We start from the raw sequence: 24027 nt of genomic DNA, 5'->3' as shown, positions 1-24027 counted from the left end.
TTACTATTTTTCTTTAGCTAATTAAAAGAATACTCTTTTAATATATTTAAATTATACTTAGTATATATAATATATAATCCTAATATAAATAATATCTATAATATATATTTTTTTAGAAAATAATAAGAGCTTTTACTTCTAGATTAAAGTAATAATATAATTTTTAATATTTAAGTACTTATAAAGTATATATAGAGTACTAGATCTAAATCTATTATATAAATTAATAAATATTAAAGAAAGTATAAACTAATCTAGATTCTAGTTATTAGTATATTTTTAATATATACTATAGATATATATAATATATATATAGTTAAATCAAGAGTATCTTATTACTATATTACTTATATTACTTTATGACAATTTGGGTTTACCAAATGGCTGCCATTTTCGGCCGCCATGGACGCCTTTTTCGGCCGTCAATTGGTAGCACGTGACTTTTCACTCACACCACGCATCCTTTCTGCTACCACCACGCACCACAGCACCTCCCTCAGGGCCCCACCGCTGCGGGCGATTCCATTTCTTTCTTTTTCCGAAAGGCACACCTTCCGCTTGACCATCACATCTCCAGCCGCCATTTTGTGAGGGCGCCAAAAATGGCCTCGCTGCACCCCATTAAATGGGGCGCGAGCCCCAGCCAAACTACAATGGCTTCTACTCCTCTTCATTACTTTCGCTGTTTTCCATACCATCCTACTCAAAATCCATTTCTATACCATCCTCATATATTCCTATCCCACTCTGGATTTGGCTGCCCCATCACTTGGTCGTGCGGTAATCTCGAGTTGCCTTCCCTTGTGTCTGCTACCTGCGGTAGACATCAATCGTCTTGTCTATCAAAAAGGTTGAAGAATGAAGCATCTACGCTCTCAACGCAGTGAAAACCTTTACCTTGAAGAGAGCGATTGTGTCAATGACAGTGCAACAAGTAGCAATGAATCAGATGATCGGTCGGATGCCAGCTTTGAAACAGATCTCACCGAGCCTGACTTCCAGCCACCGGCGAGAAAGCGGCACAAAGCGGATAAGAGCGGCCCTGCCCCGAAACTAGCACAAGAGAACGGTCTGGGAGAATTCTATGATGATCCTCTTGACGATACCGGAGTAGATCTCTCTGAGATTCCTGAGGATTTTGATAAAGCTGAAGGTACCATCACACGGCGTGAGCGGATTGAAGTCCGCTGGAAACGGTATGGCTCTAGCTCCATTCCGTGTTAAGTAAACCTCGATTAACGAAGGTGTAGGTTCTGTGCAGGCAAAATACGACTAGAGCCCAACGAGCCAAAATGGCAGGAACCTGAGGAAGCCCTACGCCAGGCATCGAATAACGATATGTACCGATTTTTGGGGTGGTGTCTCAAACTCAAGCGAGGGAAAGATAATCGAAAGTTGAAAGGCATCCACAAGTCTAGCTCATTGATGACAGACTGGAAGAACCTACGTGGATACTACCAAAAGGTTACCAAGATTAAAATTAATGACCAGGACGGCTCGGAAGTGCGGAGGGTCAGTCACATGGATCTAGTCACATAGATCTTAATTCTTCTGACCTGTTATCAAACCGTCTCAACTAACTTATTTTGTGATCGGCAGGGCATCAAATTTCTGGTTGAAGAGAACAGATTAGATACCCAGCCCGGAAAGAAGACACCAGTTTATATTGAAGATATTGTCCCCTTAAACGAGACAATCCTATCTACCCAGGAAAAGAAGTTTTATCTAGGCTTCCAGCGCATCCAGGTGTGTCTGTTCAATTCCCTGGCATTGTTCACTGTCCACCGGCGGAGTGCGCTGTTAAGTCTGCAGTTTAAGGATCTGCAGATCTCTCTTCAGAAGGATCCCCGCGGTGGGCCCCCGATTCCTATGGTCGAACTAACAGCTGAGGGAACGAAAAAGTTCCTTGGAGTAACAAAATTGTAATAAGATATTTTTTTTCTTATCCCCTTTCTTCCTCAAGCGCTGCCAAAACACCCTGATTCTTTAAAAATGCCTTCTCAAGAAGCCTATACCGGAGTATACTTAGCTAACCTGATTTAACAGGACTACCTTTGCACTTCCTGAAGTGGTCTACGGACCGTCATTAGTGCTGTGCCCGCATACACTGCTATTCGGGATTTTATTCCACGCCAAGGCGTTCCGGAATCAGAATTTGAGGTCAAAGGCTCAGTTGCGGACACTCTTTATAAGCAAGAGCTGCGAGCAACTTCTGGTGCCTTTAGATCGAGACAAGGCTGATTGGTATGTCTTCTGTAAGACCGAGTTAGTCAAAGGCGTTCCGACCATCCAACGGACGAAACCCATGACGAAGTCAGCGATGTCGAGCCTGCTGGTTACCTTTGGGGAGATTCGCGGGTGGCCAGGCGCGTTCCATGCACATCAGTTCCGGTATGGGAGTGGGAAGGTGGTCAATGAGAGTGGTAAGTAATTCCATTTGTCCCAAAGTTTTATTAGCCTTTCCTGTTTGGTCGGTTGGCTGACTTTATTGGCAGGGTGGGTTAGCAAGGAACAACATATGTTGATCATGAAGCATGCTAGCCCACGGACCTTTCTTGAACATTATCATCCTCTACAGCTTGACACAGATATGATCCGGATTATCTGCGGCCTTGACCCGGACGTGGAACTGATGCGGGCTGTAACGCGGCAAAGTCGTTGGCGAGACACTCGACGGCCACGGTACCTGACTGACCAGCAGAAAGCCCAGGTTGAGGATCATCCCGAGTTAGAAGAGGCCCGCTGCAAGCTAAGCAAGGCGCGTGCCCAGTACGAGGAGACTCAGAAACCTAGTCTGCTTCCCCGCATTCAACAACTAGAGAAAGAGGTGAAGAACACGCGAAAACGGTTGTTAAGAGCCCTGCGGCATAGAGTTCGTGAGGACTTTGATGAAGAGCAAGCGTTCCTGGATATCGAGGCGCAGCTGTCTGGTACGGCTGTCAAGGAAGAGGGTGAGGACGAATCACTCTTGGAGAATAATATGCATCCGCTCCAGTTGCATCTTGTGCAATGTCTTGTTTCATATCCAATGTCCAATTCACTGGAGGATGAGTGGAATCGGCGCGATGCGGGCGCCGCAGCAGTCGTACAGTACTGTGATGTCCTTGAAGGGGGTCCGCTGAGGGGCCGTCCCAAGCGTGAGACATCCGAACCTAGTGTGTCAGATAGTCCCTCGCAGCCCCACGTTGCGCGCCAAGCCCAAGACGACGTTGACCGACGCGAGGCTCCTGTTTCTGTACGTGACGAGCGGTTGCGTGCGACCAGGGAACACATTCAGGAGTCAAAAAAACCTCAGTCTTGCTTTCAATGTTTTGCGGATGAGAAGCAGCCTGATGACGTTCGCTGTAAAAAGTTTCATGACACTGGATGTGTAACACGGCACTTTGACGCCATTCACCTGAACGAAGAGCCGCTCAAGTGTGAGTGGTGTGAGGTGGTCTTGTTGCATAAAATGGCGTTCCAGCGCCATGCTCACGATGTACATCGCGTGCGCAGTCGCTGGCGTTGCCCGGATCCGGCAAATCCAAGCAAATATTAAGTGTGGCAGGGGTGGCGTACTGCAGCGTTGAAGGGTTGTCCACTGGTCGAACAACCCAAGGCCTGCTTTCTCTATATCGGTAATCCCGATCCCTCTAGAGTGGATTTATATATATATATATGTAGGTTATCTGGTATTAATTGGTTATCAAATCAATCAGATTTTGATCCTTATTTAACTACCTCAACAGCCTATCTAGGTGGGAATCATGAAGCCTTTATATGTGGCCTGATTACCGTAGTTTTCAACAATCCACACACTTCCGCGGGTGGTCAATTCACCAGGCATATATCAGGTGCCTGCGATACTAGGTAATTTCATGGGCATATTCAATAATATATAGAACTTCACTGCCCTGCATGCTCTTGTGTATATACATCCTTATAATTATTCATTCACCCTCAATACCCCATTTCCCTATTGGCAATTGGGCTCATCAGCAATTCTTAGTCAATGGTTTAAGGATAGAACTCCAACATCTTGATTTAGTTAACCATTTGGTTGCAAGTTCACTTGGTTATTATTATGTTGTATTGCAATTGAACACAGGACAGACTTTCCGCATCCTGCGAACCCATGGAGCCAGAGGAAAGAACTACATTCTACTAGCCAATTTATAAATTGGTGGCCATTGATCAACCATAGGCCAGTGTTTAGATGGTGTTTTGCATATATAGCATTATGGTTTACAGAAGCATCGGGGGCCATAAGCCACGCACGAATTGTAAGAGAGATCTGACTCGTGTTTATCCACTCAAGAAGAGATTTGAGTTCAGATATTTTATCTTTAACATGATTGTGGCCTTTAAACTGTAAAACATTCAGTGCGAACAACAAATTTTCACGTACCTCGCCAATATCCTCTTCAATTTTCTGTATAGTGCTTTTTCAGAACGGATAGGCGGCACGATGTCCAGCAATTTGAACACGACCCTTCAAACCAGAGGCAGGTTCTTTGTGAAATTTATGGCATACTGTCTGAAGCTCTTTAATGATTTCCTGGCACATTTATGTGGTCTTGTCGACTTCTTGGAGTAGCTCTTCTGCGTCAGCCTGAGATTGGTGTTGCTGAACTGCAATTTGCAGGGACCGAAAGGAACTCTGGAGATTTTGGATATTTTGTGTGATCTTTGCAAGATCGGTGTCCTGGTGCTTGTAGACGGAATAAAAACCAACCAAAGATTGTGTAACTTGAATCCCAAGCGAGAGAAACCCGGCGATCCCAGCTCCGATCGAGAGCAGATCAGCCATGGCGATAGCCAGGACCACCTGGACTGGAATATAGAAATATTCGGCCGTTCATCAAAGAGAAAATATAGCCGTATTGGTGAGGATTGGAACAGAGGAGTGAGGAGGGGCGCCGCTTCAGCCTCATTGCGAGGCGGAGCTGGCCGGATGGCTGCCTAATGCTGGAAGTCTCAAATTTACGACGATGTTTGTTATGCTTGTTACGCAAATAATATAATACGTACGTCAGGTATCGACAGGGGTAGTTCGGAATTTTCCCAGAACAGAGTAACATATCTTAGCATTAGGGTTCAAGAATCAGTTGAAGAGTATAAACAGAAGCCAAAGGATAGGACACGCTTAAATGCAGAATATATTGGTCAAATTCAACACTGGTATGATGTCTTGGAGGGTTTTATCTCACAGATTCCGCCGCGGAATATCTATAACTTTGATGAAACTGGCTTTCAAATTGGCCAAGGAAAACCTCAAAAAGTGGTAACGACTAGGCCTAACCAGACATTAAGAGGCAATCCATCAAAATAGATGGGAGAATTAGTTTCTGCAATAGAATGTATTGCTGCAGGTGGTTTTATTTTACCACCCTATTTTATCTTCAAAGGTGTCATCCATATGGAGCGATGGTATGAATCAGATATTCCAGGCGAATACTGTATAGCAGTGTCACCTAAAGGCTATTCTACTGATTTAATTGGCCTTGACTGGATTTATCACTTTGATCGCCATACAAAACACCGTCTTACGCAGAAGAATGAGCCTCGATTACTACTTTTTGATGGCCATGGATCTCATCTAACGTATGAATTTCTTCAGTTCTGTGGTCAAAACTATATTATTCCTTACTGCTTTCTTCCTCACACAACACATATTATTCAACCGCTTGATGGCCAGCCATTCCAGGTGTATAAACACTACTATCGAGACCGGAATAACTATCTGGCTGGCCTGGGTATAGAAACAGATGATAAAGCTGCCTTTTTAAAAGAGATACCAGCAGTACGTGATAAAACCTTTAAATCACGTATAATTCGAGATGCCTTTAAAAAGCGAGGCCTCTATCCATTCAATCCTGAAGAGGTTATAGAGCCTTTATATAAGGCTAATAGTCCTACACCTAGATTAGGATTTTTACTACACCACCGCCGCCATCTAGTTCCTCACCTCCATCTACAATACGAGGCCTTCGTCGAAGCATTGGAAAAGTACGGGATTTTATTGATAATAGTCCAGGGCTTGATCAGAGCTTTGTACGGCGCCTTGATCGCGTGTTTCAAAGCTCTTTAGAAACTACTGAACTAGCTGGTCAACTTCGAAATGATCTACAACTTCATCTACAATACCAGAAGCCTCAATCCAAAAGGAGATCAAAGAAAAGGATTCAATATACTGGACCTTTAAGTGTATATGATGCTAAACGCTATATTCAGTTCAGGAATGAAGAGGAAAGACGCAAAGAACTTCGACGGATCAAGAAAGCGCGAACTTTAGGACATGATCAACCAGCACCACAGGCAGATACAGAGATTCTATCTAGTCAGGAGGCTAGTCAGGTGGATAAAGAAGGTCCTAAACTACCGTTTTGGATAAATTCGCAAGGCGACATTGTATAGTCAGTTGAATAGCTTCAAATTTATCGTTTAGATGAAAATTGTCGTATGGGTGAAGCAGACCAACACGCCGAAGGGCGGGTGGGGCTGCTGACCTAAGAGACGGCTATCATTGAACATTGAACAAACCTAACAAACAGGAAAATGGAGAGAGGGGAAGCAGTTCAGCTTGACCCACAAATAAGTGATAGTATGGCCCTCCAAAACGATGTCCGTTGTTTTCGCTCTGTTTGACAGTTGAACACAAAATTAATAAATTAAATTCGGCTAGTCAAGCCATTTCGAGAATCGCGGTATATGGACTGCTGTTTGAACAAAATTGTGGCTCCAAGTATATTTTAATTTCTAGTCATAATTAGTTCAAGTCTTCAACAATTCGACAATGCAACCTTTTAAGGATCGCTCCAAAAAAAATCCATTAAGATTTTCTACACTTTCTTAACTAATGAACATTGTGGATTATTTAAGCAAGTCATTGTGCACATCTCAGTTACTGACTCAATGCTGATTCAGTTTACTTTGAAACAAACACGCCTTTAGTATGTTAGGGATAAAAGTGCACCACCTACTCCCCATATCAAGCAAGGCAGATATATTGCAATGTTTGTAGATGGCATTGGTAGAGATTAAAAATGATCAAACTTCGTATTTACATTAAATGCAATCGATATACTCTGGGGTTGTATAGAAAGTAAAAATGGCCTTTTAATTTCTGAGGGTCAACAAAATTGCGGGTGGTTGGGTATCGGGAGCGAAATTGGTTCAATACGCGTTGTTGATCAATTGCCAGTTAAGTTTATGACTTCAAGGTTTCCGATCGATCCACCGAAAGAGAAATTTCCAACATTTCCGCGCCCACAATAGCTATTGGGTCCCGATCATTAAAGCATTACATCCTTTACAAGAACACAAGGCGACCTTAGGTTAGGACTGCGGTATTAAAAAAGCTCTATACTGGCCCTGAATTGGGAGTAGATTTTACATGCGCCGATAGACTCTTCGCTACTTGATATATGATGACACACTCTAATCAGCGCAAAATGCGGGGACCTCGGGATTCTGTCCGTCAAAAAACAGATCGGCGCAAAAGAAGCCTAATGAATAAAGCGTACCAATATGGCAGGATATGTGATGCCGATGTATTTGTCGGAATCAGATTACGAAAATCGGGCCGAATGTTTACCTTCGCTGACACCAAGGGATTCTGGTCTTCTTTTGTCTCGCAACTCGTACGTTTACACTACCAGAAACTATTTTTAGGCTACTAACGAATATAGGCTTTGTATTATCCAACACCAGTCCATCAAACCGAAAAGAACTTCGAAATAATCCATGAAAAAGGGGAGGATACTAATTCAGACGGCCCAAAAGAGGCTATTACGGAAAGGAAAATAGAGCATTAGTTGGGCAAGGGTCATCGAAAGGACCTATCTGACTAAGCCGCAGCAAAGGATTTTGCTTTCTATGCATGTGTTAGATGGGAAATTTGCAATAGAGTGTAGAGAATCCATGTGGAGTGGGCAATACACCTGTACAATAGCAATACCCATATTGCTAGTGTATATCCACAAATCAATTGTGTCAAGAATGATAAATCACCTATTTTGTTCTGTATAAGGCGGATGGATCAGTCTTTACATAAGGTGAATAGAGAAGCCGAGATATGCTAGTAAAATCGTCATTAAACAGAGAAGAGTGACTACAGGAGTCTATAGATTCTAACAAGCAAAAAGGGTTTTATCTTTGTCAACAACAAAGAGTCCTTCGAGCAAGAAAAAATCAGCTTTACCCAATTCGCTAAACGTGCGAGAGTAGAGTAGAGCATATAGGTAATCGAGCTCCCCTATTTGTTGGGGTTATTATATATGTTCTCATTAAAGCCATAGTAACTTGAACTGTCCCTTAGGATTTTGTTCTTGCTATTAGAGTACTGTGCTACAGTACAGTACTCTGATCCCAGCAGCTGCTTTCAGGCCTCTGCTAAGTGCACTATCAGTTGGCCCACAGTTTTCAAGGTTGAGTGATAGTATTGTTTTAGTGAATGGCAGCTTAGTGCAGTCTATAATTGTTGTGTTATGCAATTCAGACAGGTGCAATATTGGGACAAAAGAGTAAAAGGTTAGCTGGCTCTGAAAATGAGCAAAGGGAGTTCAACAGACACCCAGTTGATCTCTCAATTTAGACAACAGGAAAGCCGCCTGTCCTGTTGCTGGGTCATTGAGTTCAATGGTATCCTAAGGAAACAATAAAATGCAAGGAACATATAATTCAAACACAATAATAACTACAATAAGCACATATATTCAACACTTACTAAAATCTACCTTGAGCATAATTCATTGCATATTTCAACATGTGGGATTGGTTATCAGCCACAATCCAAACTGCACTATATACCTTGGTCATGTAGATAATTCACCTATAAATATGATAAGATAGAGAGTAATAACATGTGAACCATCAAATATGAATGCTCAGAATGTCATTTGCACCTCAAGAGTAAGCCCTACTGTCACAATACTGAAAGAGGATTACCTGGCTTAATATTTACAGATTGTTCCAATCCATGCCCCTACATTTCGTGGTAGGGCCAGAACATACTAGATTCTCAATACACTCAGCAATTTTGGAGCGCTTTCCGGATGCACTGAGACGGGAACTCCACGACCTGCAGACCGAGCAACATGGTCGCATGATCTCATTAGAGCACATGGATGCTATGATTTTCGCTTGTTGTTGCCAGTATGCATATACAGGGCGCTATACTGCTCCCCAATTGAAGCCCCAGTCGTCATCTGAACTGGGCAATCCCGCTGCGTGTACTCAAGAAAGTCATCCATTTGACGGACCTTTCGCAGTCGTGATCCCTCCGTACCAGCCGCAAAGATCTTCTAGTCTACATATGACGACTCTTTGCGGACATTCTCGCGTCTACCACTTTGCAAGAAAGTATCACTGGGAGTCATTACAATCGTACGCAGCCAAGGAATTTCATGCAACCATGTGGCGCAACGATTTCTCCTTAATTCATGTTGAGGAGCTGGTCCAACTGCTAAGAACTATAGTTTCCAGCAGCTCAGAGACTCCAAACTATGGGTCGGATCTGATTGTGGAGCACCTGGTGCAGCGCTTGATATCATAACAGAAAACACACTAAGCTTAAGAGGATGATAGCGCGAGACCCTTCTCCAGAAATCCGCAGGTCTGGATAATTGCATAGCATCGTATGTTTTGAAAGGCGGAAAGGTCAGTCAGGGGCCATTTTCACTATCCAAAGTTTAATAGCTATTATCGAATCGAATGCCCTTGTCCACATGGGTCGAGATTTTTAACTAGCCTTCCGCGTATTGTAAGTATGTCAATCTTATCATGTATCGTGCTTCGTACTCTTCCATCACCAGCAATTGTCATCTTCTAGTGACTAGGGTTGCCATTAGAGTGTGGAGAGAAGTTGAGCATCGCCTATTGTTTAGGGAACGTTATTAATATTATTGGTATATAAGGGCTACGAAACGTTATAGCATAGACGAGGAAGAGGAGGCAATCTCTCCTTGAATTGAGCTGTCCCTCTCAAGTATCAGTTCCAATTTCACAGCCAGTATTAGGTAGCAAGGCCTCCATAGGGCCCTGGTCTGTCTGTTGTGAATTGAGGTTCGACAAGGTGAACTATAGAGCTTCAGATGCGGAATTAAATCCGTATAAGAATCAGCTTGATTGGAAATCAAGCCGACGTCCATCTTGTATATAAAATTTCAGGCTTACAGCAGTAACGAAAACAACTATTTTTCCTTTGAATCACAACAGCTATAAACCTAATGCCGGATAGAACTGGGACTGTTACCAAGCCTGGAACGGTAAAGTTGACAGCGCCAGTAATGTCTAATGAAGCGCAGGTGGCCGGAAGATAGTGCTGAATACCCTAATTAGCTGCCTATTATAATTTAGCCATCCAGGAAGTTTCATTTTCATATAAGGGCTTCGAACCTAGAGCGTAAGATTGGTGGATATATCGAGGGCTGGTTTTCCACGAGCTTTGCTCTCCAGCCCGAGCCTGATGCCCACCGGAAATAATATCCCCAGGCGAAACTTTCGAATAGTGAAAACCAGGTAGATACCTAGGCTCAACCGATAGAAACTCTGGGGATACATAGAAGACAATTATAGCTTCAAAAAGAGAGAAAATGGGATAAAGCAGAATGCAGCAAGGGTTTGGATTTTCTCAAGTCAAATATCAGATCAGCCACGGCCTAATCAAAGGTAGTGCGAACAACTAGTTTTGTGGCTTTTCTAAATACCGCTGGAATCAAGGTCGTGGGAATTAGATTTGCATTATACATATCCTTAATTAGCTAGGATGCAATAGTAGAGTTTAAACAGAATATTCGTGATGGTTAAGGTAGTGTCGCGACTCACGACATGGTAGCCTAACGGGGTGTTCCGGAATTGGCGCCAAGGTATATATGTCTATTTCGGGATGATACAACAAAGCCAACACCACTGATATGAAAAGAATTAGAGAATAGGACTTAAAATGTACTCTAATTATCTACTAGCGAACTGTTTCCCTGCGGAAACTTTGTGACTTTCCCTTTCCGGAATGGGTCTAGCTCAGGGCCGCTTTTTGCTCAGTGATTGATCCCGGAGCATGGGGCAAGGCAGAAGTGCGTGTGCTGAGCGCTCCCGGAGCATTGAGCCAGAGCGCGGGAGCGATCCGGGATCAAATCCCAGAGCAAATCCATGATCACTCAGCTAAGCTGCCCGCCAAGCTGACTATACTTCGCAGGTTAACTAAAACTCATAGAGCCAAGCCCACCGCGTCAATTAGTTGAGGGCATAGAACATCGCAAAGCCTCTGAATTTGCGATTGAGGTCCACTTCATGAGCAGTAAACGTGTGTCACCGCCATTGAGAATTTCAGCTAATGCGAAATCCCTCACTAAATGGCTTCTAGCCCCAAATTAATTAATTACTGAGATTCCTTTTCATGTGAATGCATCATCTAGAGGGTGAAATTTCTATGAGTTTGATCACTTTAAGCTATTCACTTAAGGACCCTGCCGCTCCTTCATAAACATTCTACATGGTGTGATGATTTGATACATATAAACCAATATTATTAAAGTAGAAAGCTAACAGCGTTTGTATAAATCGTTCTGAACTAACTCTCATACTGTAACGTGAGAATATATATAGTCAACTATCCCTGGATTCTATTGTAGCATGTGATGCCTAGTTCTCATATGGAAGGAACTTTGATAGGCCTCTACGAAATGGGATTCGCAAGGCAAGAGAGGCTTGCGTACCGCAAAGAGATTTGAAGACATCAGACATGTTTCGTTTTGGACCAGAGATGTTTCTAGGCAATTGGTGGTTTAATGCCTTAGAGAGAGATACTTTCGCTATTCTTTCCTCTACGTCTATCTAAGACATTCATCAGTCCTATCTTACAGTAACAGTTCCACATGTGAAAATCAAACCAAGTTAGAAAACATAGAGTGTAAACTAACTCAGCCTTTAAAATTATTTACAGGACATTGAGTCTCCGGGCCTAACTGTTCAGACTTTACTTTACATACATATTCTCCACGGCGGTTTTTATGCCTGGTTCTCCCCTCCGTGGTATGTGTATGTATGTATGACTTTTCTTAAATTTTATGGCTAGCTACTTAAAATAAAAGCACACTAGCTCATGTCATCTTTGTAAGCTAGAGCCCTACATTGGAAGGAGAAATATGGTTGCTATATCAAGGAAAGGACAGGGGATACCTTCTTATGCGACGTCGAGGAACGACCGCGGCTCAAGTAAATATAGCAACCCTACACGACATAGTTTTCTTGCTACTTCTCAGCATGCTTGCTTCCAGATTTTCGGCGGGAGAACGATAAAGCTTAGAGAAGTCAATTGCCGCTTTATGATGAAAGGACTGCTTAAGCAGTACCCACCTTGAACACCGAGACATGTGGCACCGATACCAGGAACTGATAAAACGTCTGCGAGTCAAAGTCCAGCTGTGGGACTGTATTACTGTATTCATCCACTGTACACTGAGTATTTGCTTAGCACGTCCGAGGTCGCCATAATCGGCAAGTTCCAGCTATATATACGCAGCTAAACATAGAGCTTAGGATGGATCGAGAGAGTATGCGTTATTTTCGTAGCTGTGGAAAGGATGCATTCCTTTATGAATAGAAGAAGAGTTTAGGCTCTTAGAATTCGCTTTGTACTAGAGACATATCTTACGTATGAGCGCGAAATTAGACTGTTAATACTACTTACAGTATATATGATTGGGATCTCGGTCCGAGGTAGTTTAAGAGGAGTCATATATCTCTCTGTCAAAGTAAAAATGTTGCCAGAGTACACCGCAGCTCTCGATGAAAACGAGTTTATATAGGCCTAATACCATTTACTCAATGTTCCTTACATACTCGCTTGGCCCTCTGTTTCACTATAAGTTACTGGAGGTGTCAATATAATAGTTTGTCTATTAACAGCACTGGATGAGACAAAGATTCGCTGTCACTATTTGAAAAGTGTTATGAATTTGAGGTCAGCCCCGAAGGATCCGAAGGATCAGCTAGTCCCTCGCCTATATAATGTGCCTCCCACAGATGAATTTTGTATTCTAACTAAGTACGCTCATCCAATTCAATGGCTTAGTTCTCTCTTTTGATGTCAATTCCCCTGAAATCACAACAAAAAGCAATGGGAGCACTTTGTAAACATCCCACACGCTGCACAGGCTATGCAGCGCTTCGGACACAATGTTTAAAGTTGGGTGGTAAAAGGGCTAAATGTTTAGGCTATGGCATTTCTGCAATCCTTAATGGAAGCCGTCCTGCAAATTCGGGAAATGAAATATTGGCGCTAAATGACCTGAGTATAGACGACCAAGCTTTCATAAATATATGTCAATCAGCTATCTGTATGTAATAGAATTGATATGAGTTGTATGTAATGGCTCGTCATCTCAACAAATGTAACGTGTTTTGTTTTGTAAGGGAAAATATCAAGCCACAAATGCGGCTGTGTAAAGTTACATATGTAAATACATGACACGTAAATAATAGTATAATGGGAAAAAAAAAGTGTAAAAAAACCTAGCAATACAACTCATCGGTATATCCCTGTAAAGAAAGTATCATGGCCCACGATAGGTCGGTCGGTCAGCTAAGTCGGAAAATCTAAACCTGAAATATATTACGGTGGTATTTGGCGATTCGAGAATTTGCTAGGGATCAAGAAAGGCGGGTGAGATGAACTTGGGATGATAGATATAAGGATTTTTACTCTGCAGTGGAAGTATATTTAATTTGGGAGGCCCTATCAGCACAGCTGCGCAAGCTGAGCCTACAAGCTAGTGTCTCATGTTTCTAGGGCTTATAGATAGAATGCGAATATTTCAGACATTTCGATGCATATGATCCTTCTTTCTCTTAGGGCCCTACAGGAACTTAAGGCTATCCTATAGGTCTCACCTGGTTGGGGCAGGTGTCATTTTAATGAGTGTTGAGAAGGGTATCCTGAAATAATGGAGCCATAGCTTGAACACTCATCAGCTACTATAGCATCCATCGCCTAGAGGGCAAAAATCTATAAAGAGATAATGCAGAAGGCCGCTTGTCGGTATAAGTAAGCATCATTTAAAAGGTTGAGTGAGTGATTAAAAACTATCCTTGTTCATAACCCGCTTCTTAGAGCGCCAAATATCCCAGTTTCGTCACCGAAGCGCGGGAGTTTTTATGGCACTATGGGTAAGACAAGGAAGTCGCTTTGCGTCGTCTTGCCATATGCCTTTTCAATTGCGAGCCTGATATGTCTTATATTCGTGGGTATTGGCTGTACCCACACATCGTCTCCTCAAAGTGAATTGTATTTTATGAAAGTCGGTGCATAATACTCTGTGGAAAAGCGTGAAACTGAGCAATTGACTGTACAGGCCAACCTAACGGGCTTTAGCTCAACTCTGGAAAAGAAATTAGCGGGGCTCGTCTCAAAACGATCAGTCCTTGATGATTCCTTAGCCGCGGTGGCAGGATCTACTTCAGACGTTTCGTCAACGCTGGAAGACATAAGCAACACTGCGCAGAATGCAGGCAACAGTGCCATTGATGGCGTGACGGGAGCGGTGGGAAATGCGGTAGATGAAGCAAAGGATCAGGCTCAGGGTGTTTCTGATAAACTTGCCAAGATAGAATCTAATATACAGGGGTTCTACATCGTTGGGCTTTGGGGGTACTGCCAAGGGAGCTTCAATGAAACCGGTTCCGCTGTCACGAATTGTACATCGCCAAGCTCGTCCTTCTGGTTCAACTTTACGGAGGTACTCGGGCTAGAGAGCTCATGGGCAGAAAAGATATTTCCTAGCCAAGTCGAAAAGGTGGAGGGTGTGTATAAGGCGGCATCGAAGGGAATAAGCGCCACTTATATAACTGCACTTATCACAACTGTACTCACCCTAATTACGGGCTTAACGGCTACGGTCTCTCGCTGGGGAAGCTGCTTGGTCAGTATCTGCGCAATGGTACGTAATTTCAGGCTCAAGAATGTCGGTCTTGGGCGCTAACCGTATCTAGATATCGATGGTTTCCAATATAGCAGGGTCAGCAACGGTTACGGGGGTGTATGTCTCACTTGTCGGTGCCCTTAAATCTGTGTTTCATTCTGCTGGGATTAATGCAAGCTTGGGCCAGAAGATGTTAGCAACTAGCTGGCTGGCTTCATCGTTCTCTGCGGTTGCTTGTATTCTCTGGTTTTTGAGTATCTGTTGCTGCTAGGGAAAGTAGTGTCTGGACGAACAATGGAAAAGAAAGAAAGAACGGCCATAAGAGACAGCCAACAGACCCGTCCCTTGTTCTAACAATGCTGTGGCAGCTATATACATACTTCAGTAGATGTCGCATCCAAGTACTGTTCGCCTTGTTGACGAACAAGTCATTTAGATCGGGCACTGATCATTGTGTCCTCGGAAATAAAGGCAAGAATAGGTCCCAAAGTCTGTCAATGTATATAATATACTGCTCAGTAGCTTAGTAGAGACTTTATAACTTCTACTTATATCTAGAGCAGTTTGTCATAGGCTCTCCCGATATTATTTTTGAGGGTGTCAAGATTTATGGTAGGTATAACGATGTGCTCATCAATGAGGCGATCAACACTTGAGATGGGATGTCGATTATAGTATGTGTAAAGCGAGGACCAGGGAATTCCCTCTTCCGGTTAGCTTTGCCGCTTCTAGTATAGCTTCCCGATACGCCGTCCTATAATCACCGCCCGCCTCATCCTCCCAAATATATAAGAATCCTCCCTCGCTGTTCTAAGCACTTCCCCTCCCAACTTCTTCTTCGTCCCCAACTCTACCTCCTATATTCTGCATTCACCCAGTCAGGGGCAGTTTGTCTCACCAGTCCATTGAGTTCCTCCACTCAGCCCCCCTTCTTTTTTTCCCCATCCATCGGAAATTGCAGCTTCGCCCTCACCTCGTCTCCACTTCCAGTTCCCTGTACCTCCATCCGGCTTGATCTAACCAGCCTTGGAGCTGATTTTGACTTCCTCTGTTTTATTATGCAGTGAATTTATTCATATTTTCTGTTCTTAGTTTTCCAACCTCTACTAGACCATGCGTCGACTTGAGAACTCGCTTTTTCGAACGGTCTTCTATCTTCTATGGTAACTTCTGCCCTTCGTACTCACCTCTTCAAGAAAGAGGCTGACACCAACCCCCGACAGGCTAGAAGGCTGATTGTGGCTTACAACTAACCCCACTCTCCTACCCCTTTCCGCGACCCCCCGTCTTGGGTTGCATTTTCGCCCCATCCATGTAGATCCCGTGTGCCGTTGCCTGCAGTTAGATTGCTCAAATGACGATGAAACTACGCCTCGGAGAAACAAATCCAAATGGCATAAATGTCTCAACAGTGATTCCGGGTGATTCCGTGGGCTATTTTTGCCACGGTCACCGATCACAGCCCTGTGAACTGCGCTTCTCCAAGGTCTGGAACTGAATGTCACGGCCGACTATTAACCGATTGGAGCTCCGTTCTCAACTTTTCGGTCCGCTGCGTCCCCATGAGACTTGATAACGTAACTACGCTACACGCACGATCTTTCGCTGATACAGGCTTTCTTATCGAATGTCGCTGTGCTCTCTTGCTTCCATCACCAGTGCGCTGAAGTTGCTCGTCGTGTCACCCTGGGCTATGAGGTGAGGGCGAGAAGTACAGGTTCTATGGCGAACATCAGAGCCAGATTCTGAAAACCTTATTTGGTCTTGCCCCATGATCAAAATGTTTAGGGGCTCATGTTGGAGAGTCCTGTCAACTGGCTATGGTAAAGTAACGGAGATGTGTGACTATCACAAGCGTTCCGTTATACATTCAACCACAGGCTCTAATTAGGGTTCTATTTGCATTATTTAGGTTCCATTTGTAGTCTCAACTTTGCGGTTGAACTTCGTTACTGAGCCATTCCTGGGTTTTATTACACGGGACGTCTACAGGGACAGGGCAAAATCTGTTCAAAGATTGGATTGGCAATCATTCACGGTCAGTAAGCGGATCCACTTGAGAAGCAAGACAACACCTGTGGAAGAGACATACGCATGCGCTTCGGCTGAAGGACGCAACCAAACCTTTGACCAAACATGCCGTTGGAGGATACGCAAGTAGGTCCCAGACAAGAAACGCCGATGTAAAATATATCCCTAGAAAGCTGAGGTGGGCTAGTGCCCTTTTACTCAACTGTAATGTTACGCAAGTGATAGTTTCTGGTATCTGTGTAGCCAAATATGGCTTAGTGTATATGCTTTGGACCTTTGATGATTACTATAATCTACCCGCCTCCCCTCACGTATGCGAGGCACGTGTACTGGTAGTGATATCGAAGCTCCTGATAATCGCTAAGCTATGCCTCACACTGCTACCGTATTACTTTCCTTAGTGGAAACGAACAATTCCTAAAGAAGACTGGCTGCATTTCACTAGGCTTGACTTCAAGGTTGGTTGTAAGTAGATTGTGGCGATACAGATAGAAAGATGGAGCAAAGGTGGTTGTCAGGGGCGGTCAATGTAATTGCCTCGCAGTACTAGGTGGTGGGTCCAAGGCCAAGACTCGGCCGGTTTTGGAGGGTTTTTAGTTCTACACCGACCCCGATCATTGCATATTAAGCGCTAGCTATCCTTACTGATGAAAGCTTCAGGAAGTACATGTCACCTATATATATGGGATGCCGATTTCTGTTCAATTACCTTCACCAGAGATGATTTCTGAACAAGACATACACATTGGGCAGACTTTATGCGTGCTGTGCAGACAAGCTGCAACTGTTGGGTCACATGTTCTTGGTGCGCCCTCCTTTTTCTCATAGCTTTTGCCCGTCTAACCCATTGGCAGACTTAAATCAGAAACTACGTACTGTCCCTGACTGTAGCAGTTCATGCGCACGCTGTTCCCAGTCGCCATGCCCCATGGTCTGGTTTCATGCAGCGTGCTACGACGTTCTACAGCATAGCTACGAGCCCTCCAAGAAGCCTACTCCTGAAGATCTAAGAAGGTTTGCTGATGCAACCAGGCCCGTTTATAAATGCCAATACAAGGAACATATGGAAACTATGTCAGTTATGGAAGGGCTCTTCAGCAAGTACACCAGAGAAATTATCCAAGACGGTTTTAAAGACTTGTTGGGGCAATTACCGGTTGAAATAATAACTATGATCTCCGATTTAATTGCTCCATGCTGGTACTTGACTGTACTTGGTGAGACACGTCGATTGATTGAACTTTTGAGAGATAGAGATGGAACCCAGAGTAAGCAGCTGAGTTTAAAACCAGAAATGTGGATGTCCAGAATAAAATACCGCGGAACCTCTTACGTGGCACAGCTCAGCGGCAAACCGCTCGAGTCAACAAGCGCTTCCGAACAATGCCACATCAAGCTACCTAGAAATATCAGCAAAATCATTCTGTCAGTCGACTGTATCGGCATACGTGGGATACAATTCATTGATCATAAGTCGAATCCCATATCGGATGGGTCGCCATGGTATGAGATTCTGGACGCGGGAGATACTGATTTGGAAGTCTATGTGAGCTGTGATGTATAGTTACCCAACAACAGTAGAGGAGCAGAAACTAACATAAACCAGGGCCTTTTCATGAGAGGCATTCAGCTCGCCTCAAGTAGTCTATCTACGTATAGGGCCTGGAGCTCTCCTTTCCCGCCCAAATTTCACCCATGGAATTTCTACCAAGCCCGATGTAAATCTCGCTTGGACTATTTGAAATTCGATTCCCACATCCGAGGTCTCCTTGTCTGCTGTGCCAACGCTAAGACTGTTGGGATCCACGGCTTCTCAGATGTATCGAAGGCGTTTACAGAGTTCATCGATTTGATGAATCGACGTACAAGTAACAGCTATAAGCACTGGATTTATTTCCCGTTCAATGGACACGAATATATTAAAGCAGCTTGGATCCGGAAGTTTAGGATTTGCCGTGGGTCAGCCTCTGACCCTATCTTGGTAGTAAGTCGCTCTTTCCTCGTTCCTCATCCATGACTCACCAGTAAGCTCCAAACTTCACTAGGGAGAACCATTACATTCGGACCTCAATTCCCAGCTCAGCTTATCGATCAATACGAATATCACCCTTTGGTCAGGGGTGGCGATGGTGCTGTTTCGGGGATTTTTCATGATGGATTAGATCCAGCCACAAAGTACATTTCCGAAATTGGAGTTACCTGCAATAACCAATATGATGTCGGGCCGCCGGAGTCTCCGCCTATGGATACACGCTTTGAACCGCCAGCAGTCCCTCCCGGTCGAGGCTCGATAGCCAGTACTTGGTACATGACAAAGGCGTCACTCAAAGGCCTTGTGAAGCTACATGTATGCAGGGATAAAGAACAGCCACACTGTCCATGTCTGGGTCTTCTGCTATTTTACAGCGATGAACATATTGAATCGATTGGACAGGTGCGATGGGACCACGATCTCAGTCAGGAGACTGTTAGGCCTATGTATATCGAGAACGGTGTCGTTGATGGACGAGATTACATCAAGGACATCCGAAGTGGTATATATGACACTGAGCTTAATGTGGAAAGAAGTGGATTTCAAAAGCTACCAGAGCATGGAATCATCGTTTGGTGGTTTAGCCAGCTTGGTGACAGAATAATCACATATAATAGCTAGGTAGAAACGCAAAAGACAACTTCCATTCTGAGATTCAATACCACGAGATACGCTAAACTGCGAAGGCCAGCTGATAAACTTCCATAATCCTATCCAGATGGCGGTACAGCCTTCATCATTTGGACGGCTTGTCTGATTTGCTGGGCCTCTGAGGAGTGTAGCTCAACGTACTCAGTACGTTCAGCCAAGTGGTCTGAGCCGAACAAGGGGGAAAGGTAAATATCCTCGCGAGCGCACCTCCATGCTCTGCCTTTTGTTCCAAATGATGTGAAAGCATACACAAATTGCAGCTCAGGGTGTTCTCCGAGATATCTCATACAAGCGTCGAATGCTTGGTGCTCGGCATCTTGGACATCTTGAGGCCCCGCGTTCAATGCTTTTGCCTCGTGGAAGGCGAGAACAGCTAATTTACTATCTCCACCAAAATATTCTATCGTTATATCCACCCGTCGACGGCCACGCCCCTCCGGAGGAGTCTCCGAGGAAACAACCCATTCCTTCTCCGCAAAAAGGTGCTTATTCCATAAATAAGACCATAATTTGGCGGAAGCCCATTCATCCGAAGATTGCGCCTGGGCTCCTTCCCAAAGACCCATGAGGACTCCGTCGGTGATCAGCGACATTATCTTGTAATGATTAGTTATAAGACAAGGGGTTGTTTAGGTATCCTTCACGTACCAGTCAGGGTTTAATTTCGATTGGTCGAAACCCTCTAGGATTTTGCTAAGGGTGAGGCAAAGGGGATCAGTAAAACGGCTGTATTTTCCAATGGAGAATTGGTAATGTGTATTAGGAAATTTGCATGTGTTGAAGTTAGCTTCTGGCAGAGGAGATGACAGTCCTTTATAGCTTGAAGAAAGTGTACTGCCCAAGCACCATGGCATTGAGGTCTCGAGTATTCGGCACATAGTATCGAAGGCCGGTAAACTTTTGTAATGCCACGAAGGCCAATCAATCCACCTGCTGGGTTATGGTTACTTCTGAGCACAAAAGAGGAGACATGCATCAATTAGAACAGGGATACTTATCCCACTAACTGCTCCGCCCAACCAGAAAACTAGTTTTACCGCCAGCAAGCTCTTGGGCGAATTGACAGCGAAGTTGTATAGGCACTATACGCCGCACTAGTGAATCAAAATGGGCACCTAAACAATGAGCTAACAGCTTGCTAGAACAAGGTATATAGCCACCAATGAAGAAATGCAGAGCTTTGGTTTTTCGAATTCCATAGTCGGGTGAAACGCACAACGTAGTATCGCCCAATAAATCCAGAACCAGAAATGCACCGCTCAATGCTCCCAAAAGTGGCAATGGTTGGCCTCTAGGCTATGCTGATACGATGTTGCTAAGTCTACGTGAGCGATCTGTCCGTCATGTTTCGCGATGTCTCTGCGGCCCTCTTTGTGCCGTGTAGCTGCCTGGCTTAGGCGTATCAACAATATCTTGAGGCGGCTAAATTTTTATGGAGCAGGAACAGGATTGGTCGTCTAGGACCTGAGTGGTTCAGTGTCAATGCCCAGATATGGTTTGGAAGCGGGAGAGACTGAGGTTGCATAGGCACCACGGGGTTCCGTGCCGTAGGAGATATGAATATCTCTTCGAGGCTACTTTTTTTCTAAGCACGAATAGAATTGGCCTACAACCAGCCAATCGAAGCCGAATCACTGACAGTCGAAGCTACGGCCGAGGTTGAAACATAACGAAGCAGGCATGAGTGTCGAGCTTTCATGGTTGTTCCAGACAAACCGAGACACCAGTTATGTATGTTTGCGCCCAAGACATCATCCAAGGCCAATAGAATTAGGGCATACTGGAGCAGGCGGGGGTGCTTGAACATTAGCGCCAGCCATCATTAAACCACACGATGGTCGAACGAGCTCGAGCGGATAGCTCCACCTATCAAAAAGCGTATTCTTGGCGCTGCAATATGACATGCACAGTACTTGGTGTAAAGGCATAGATGAGATGAGGCGGAATGAAATGGTAACAGTCATTGTCACATCTAATCCTTTGTAATCAAAATACTAAATTTACTACTCGAGATATTGATGGCTGAGGCACAGAATGTACAAGAGTACAAGTACATACCCCAATGGGCTCCTTAAAATGGTGATAGCCTGTGCAATCTTACATGAACTGTAATAACCGCATGTTTGTCCAATGGGAGCTCACATGCGGTTCGTGTATGTAGATCTTTCTGCGCTGACCCATATGATACCTTCCTGTCCCGTCCTGTCCCGTCCTTCTCATGCAATAAAGTCTTCTGATCATGAACAGGAGGCATATGCAGCAGAATAAGTTCTATGAGCTACTGGAAACATTGATTTGACAATGGATATCTTCCTTATCCTTCAATTCCGCGTCGGCGTATCAGAGTGGGGTACATTTACTGAACAAGCCAACTAGCGTTCGCGGCTATTCCAAGAAGCAGTAGGCAACTGTACCTTTATTGTAAGTAATGCGACAAACAAACCTTTAGATATTGAGCTATCAGGCCTACGGAGTAAGCATCATAACTGCGAAACAAATATTTTTATATCTCTGAATTGTTCTAGTTACTACGCTGTAAAGTATTGCTATCATTGTTCAGGACCACAAGCCCTACTGGCTGAGCATGGCAGACAAACCCTAACGCGAGAACAAGAAGAACCTAATAATTGTTAGAGCAAACATAAGAAAAGCTATCGAGAATACACTACCTGATTAAGTGTGGCCCAGACAGCACTGTAGATCATTCCCAAGATCGCAAAAACCAAAGCACAAATAGCTACCGTGAAAAAGTCTGTTGCTCTTCGCCACAGAACTATACGGGGGAGAGGGTTCAGGAGACGGTGAGGCTGGGAAAACCAAATAGCAGCCGGGCATACACCAAGGTACAAATAGAATAATGAAGGTCGCATTCCAGGAGCAGCAATGGTCAGCAATGCTATTTATGCTCTCAGGGGATAGGACCCTTGTCTTTGCACGGTATTCAGACATCGTGGGGCATGAATTATAGGAAACCAATCACAAAGACACGGAAGATTACAAGAGGAAGCCATTAATCAATAAGACAAGTGGGTCATACAAAGCATGTAAAGACAACAGGTCTTATTTATGACCTACACCTGTCTAGCTCTCTTCAGCTTCTGTGACATCAGTAGTGCTTCGGAAACTACTCGCCTTTTGCGTGCTCTGGGACTTTCAGGGAGGCTTGCACGATGGATGTACTCGTTCAGATGATCCGGGGCATGCTGACTGAGCTCAGAGTAAGAGCATCACTTCGCTTCGAGGCAAAGAAGTTCCAAATCACCGCCCAGTGCTAATCGATACGTGAGGATACTTGTTACCGAGTCCATTTTGGCATAGATGGTTGTAGGACCATTGAGCAGGATCGCGGGGGGTCATCAGTTTGGGTATCCGCTACACTGGTTAATCACGTTGAACACATCCGAAGGCGAGGGTGAAACGAATAGTTTGACACTGTTGTTATCGAGGTCCATGGGGATGGGATTGTGTCGAATTCACCAGCTGTAGTTGACAGGTTCCTTCCTCTCAATGTGGAACTAACTTCGTTTTAACCTCACTGGTGCATAGTAGGTTGATCATTCTGCATCCCAGCGGACATGTTCTGTTCTTGGTTCAGGTGACCACTCCGCTGTTCTGTTGGGTTCCTGAGGTGGCTGTTCGATATTCACTGTTCAGGCCACAGCATTCTGCCTTGACTTATGAGGTGAAACACCGCTTTCTATTCACTGTAAGGTCTTAGTGTTCCCCTTCTTCTTCTTCAAGCTTCCGGATTCAACCCTCCTTTTCTCCTTCTCAATCTCGCACATCAACACCTATCTTGACAGCCATCGTCTTTTTATCAACAATATCGTTTTCTATCACTAGGTTATCCAAACTATCATTCTGTATGCCTCTTTCTTCTGCTGCCAGATTTTAACAGTTGTGGTTAGCTGTGGCGCGTCGTGGTCGTTCTCTTTGCTGATTGTGACGTACTTGCAGCTTTTCGTAAAGTTACCACTCCCTTTTCTCCTGCGAGGGTGCCCTCATTTCCGATATGTCGAAAGAAGATTTTCGATCTCATCAGTTTCTGACTTGCCTTTAGCTGCTGTCGAGTCTGAGATCCTCGCCGCCCGTGGAGCCGCTGCCACCGCCACCGCTGACCTTGCCGCTGCGCTGAATAGTCTGCAGCTTGTGGGCCCCCTTCGGGGTCCTGCTGGTGCACGCGTTTCCCCCATGGAACAGCGGAGCGGACTCATGCTTGGTTCCCAGCAACTCAAGGATGCTGCTAGTACCTTCGAAGAAGCAGCTGAGAAGCTCCGCGCTGCCCTCGCTATGATAACTGGCTCCTGAGATTGGGAGACGAGCTGGGGACGGGACTCTTCAGGCTCAGGCCCCCATTTTCTTTTTCATGTTTTGTAATTCGGTTTTACTCCAAATGAAGAAGATCTGTTCCGT

General features: G+C 44.4%; 7 protein-coding genes across 7 annotated transcripts; 6 read left to right on the top strand and 1 right to left on the bottom strand.

Moving 5' to 3' along the window:
• Positions 1–556: 556 nt before the first annotated feature.
• On the top strand, positions 557–3857 carry BDW43DRAFT_293821 (DUF3435 domain-containing protein). Its single transcript, XM_032043870.1, has 5 exons — positions 557–1196; positions 1251–1512; positions 1600–1922; positions 2047–2423; positions 2496–3857. Exons 1-5 carry the CDS (start codon positions 859–861, stop codon positions 3536–3538), a joined length of 2343 nt encoding a protein of 780 aa, XP_031894398.1. The 5' UTR covers positions 557–858; the 3' UTR covers positions 3539–3857.
• Positions 3858–7460: 3603 nt separating this feature from the next.
• BDW43DRAFT_293818 (uncharacterized protein) lies at positions 7461–8003 on the top strand. Its single transcript, XM_032043869.1, has 2 exons — positions 7461–7622; positions 7671–8003. The coding sequence occupies exons 1-2, from the start codon at positions 7491–7493 to the stop codon at positions 7794–7796; spliced, it is 258 nt and encodes an 85-aa protein (XP_031894397.1). The 5' UTR covers positions 7461–7490; the 3' UTR covers positions 7797–8003.
• Positions 8004–8872: 869 nt separating this feature from the next.
• On the top strand, positions 8873–9535 carry BDW43DRAFT_316732 (uncharacterized protein; the record flags this gene model as incomplete). Its single annotated transcript, XM_032048382.1, has 2 exons — positions 8873–8892; positions 8947–9535. The coding sequence occupies 2 exons, from the start codon at positions 8873–8875 to the stop codon at positions 9533–9535; spliced, it is 609 nt and encodes a 202-aa protein (XP_031894396.1).
• Positions 9536–14144: 4609 nt separating this feature from the next.
• BDW43DRAFT_304533 (SUR7/PalI family protein) lies at positions 14145–15171 on the top strand (the record flags this gene model as incomplete). The annotated part of the gene is made up of 3 exons (XM_032045619.1): positions 14145–14222; positions 14334–14918; positions 14971–15171. The coding sequence occupies 3 exons, from the start codon at positions 14145–14147 to the stop codon at positions 15169–15171; spliced, it is 864 nt and encodes a 287-aa protein (XP_031894395.1).
• Positions 15172–17651: 2480 nt separating this feature from the next.
• On the top strand, positions 17652–19584 carry BDW43DRAFT_304532 (uncharacterized protein; the record flags this gene model as incomplete). Its single annotated transcript, XM_032045618.1, has 4 exons — positions 17652–17736; positions 17786–18489; positions 18538–18915; positions 18961–19584. 4 exons carry the CDS (start codon positions 17652–17654, stop codon positions 19582–19584), a joined length of 1791 nt encoding a protein of 596 aa, XP_031894394.1.
• Positions 19585–19636: 52 nt separating this feature from the next.
• Positions 19637–20207, bottom strand: BDW43DRAFT_323825 (uncharacterized protein; the record flags this gene model as incomplete). The annotated part of the gene is made up of 1 exon (XM_032049828.1): positions 19637–20207. One exon carries the CDS (start codon positions 20205–20207, stop codon positions 19674–19676), a length of 534 nt encoding a protein of 177 aa, XP_031894393.1. The 3' UTR covers positions 19637–19673.
• A 1708-nt stretch (positions 20208–21915) lies between these two features.
• BDW43DRAFT_316729 (uncharacterized protein) lies at positions 21916–23922 on the top strand (the record flags this gene model as incomplete). The annotated part of the gene is made up of 2 exons (XM_032048381.1): positions 21916–21964; positions 23675–23922. 2 exons carry the CDS (start codon positions 21916–21918, stop codon positions 23920–23922), a joined length of 297 nt encoding a protein of 98 aa, XP_031894392.1.
• Between the last annotated feature and the right edge of the window lie 105 nt (positions 23923–24027).

This window comes from Aspergillus alliaceus (genome assembly GCF_009176365.1).
Source record: "Aspergillus alliaceus strain CBS 536.65 unplaced genomic scaffold BDW43scaffold_82, whole genome shotgun sequence".
NCBI classification, from domain to species: Eukaryota; Fungi; Ascomycota; class Eurotiomycetes; order Eurotiales; family Aspergillaceae; genus Aspergillus; species Aspergillus alliaceus.
This window is presented reverse-complemented; position numbering and strand designations above follow the sequence as displayed.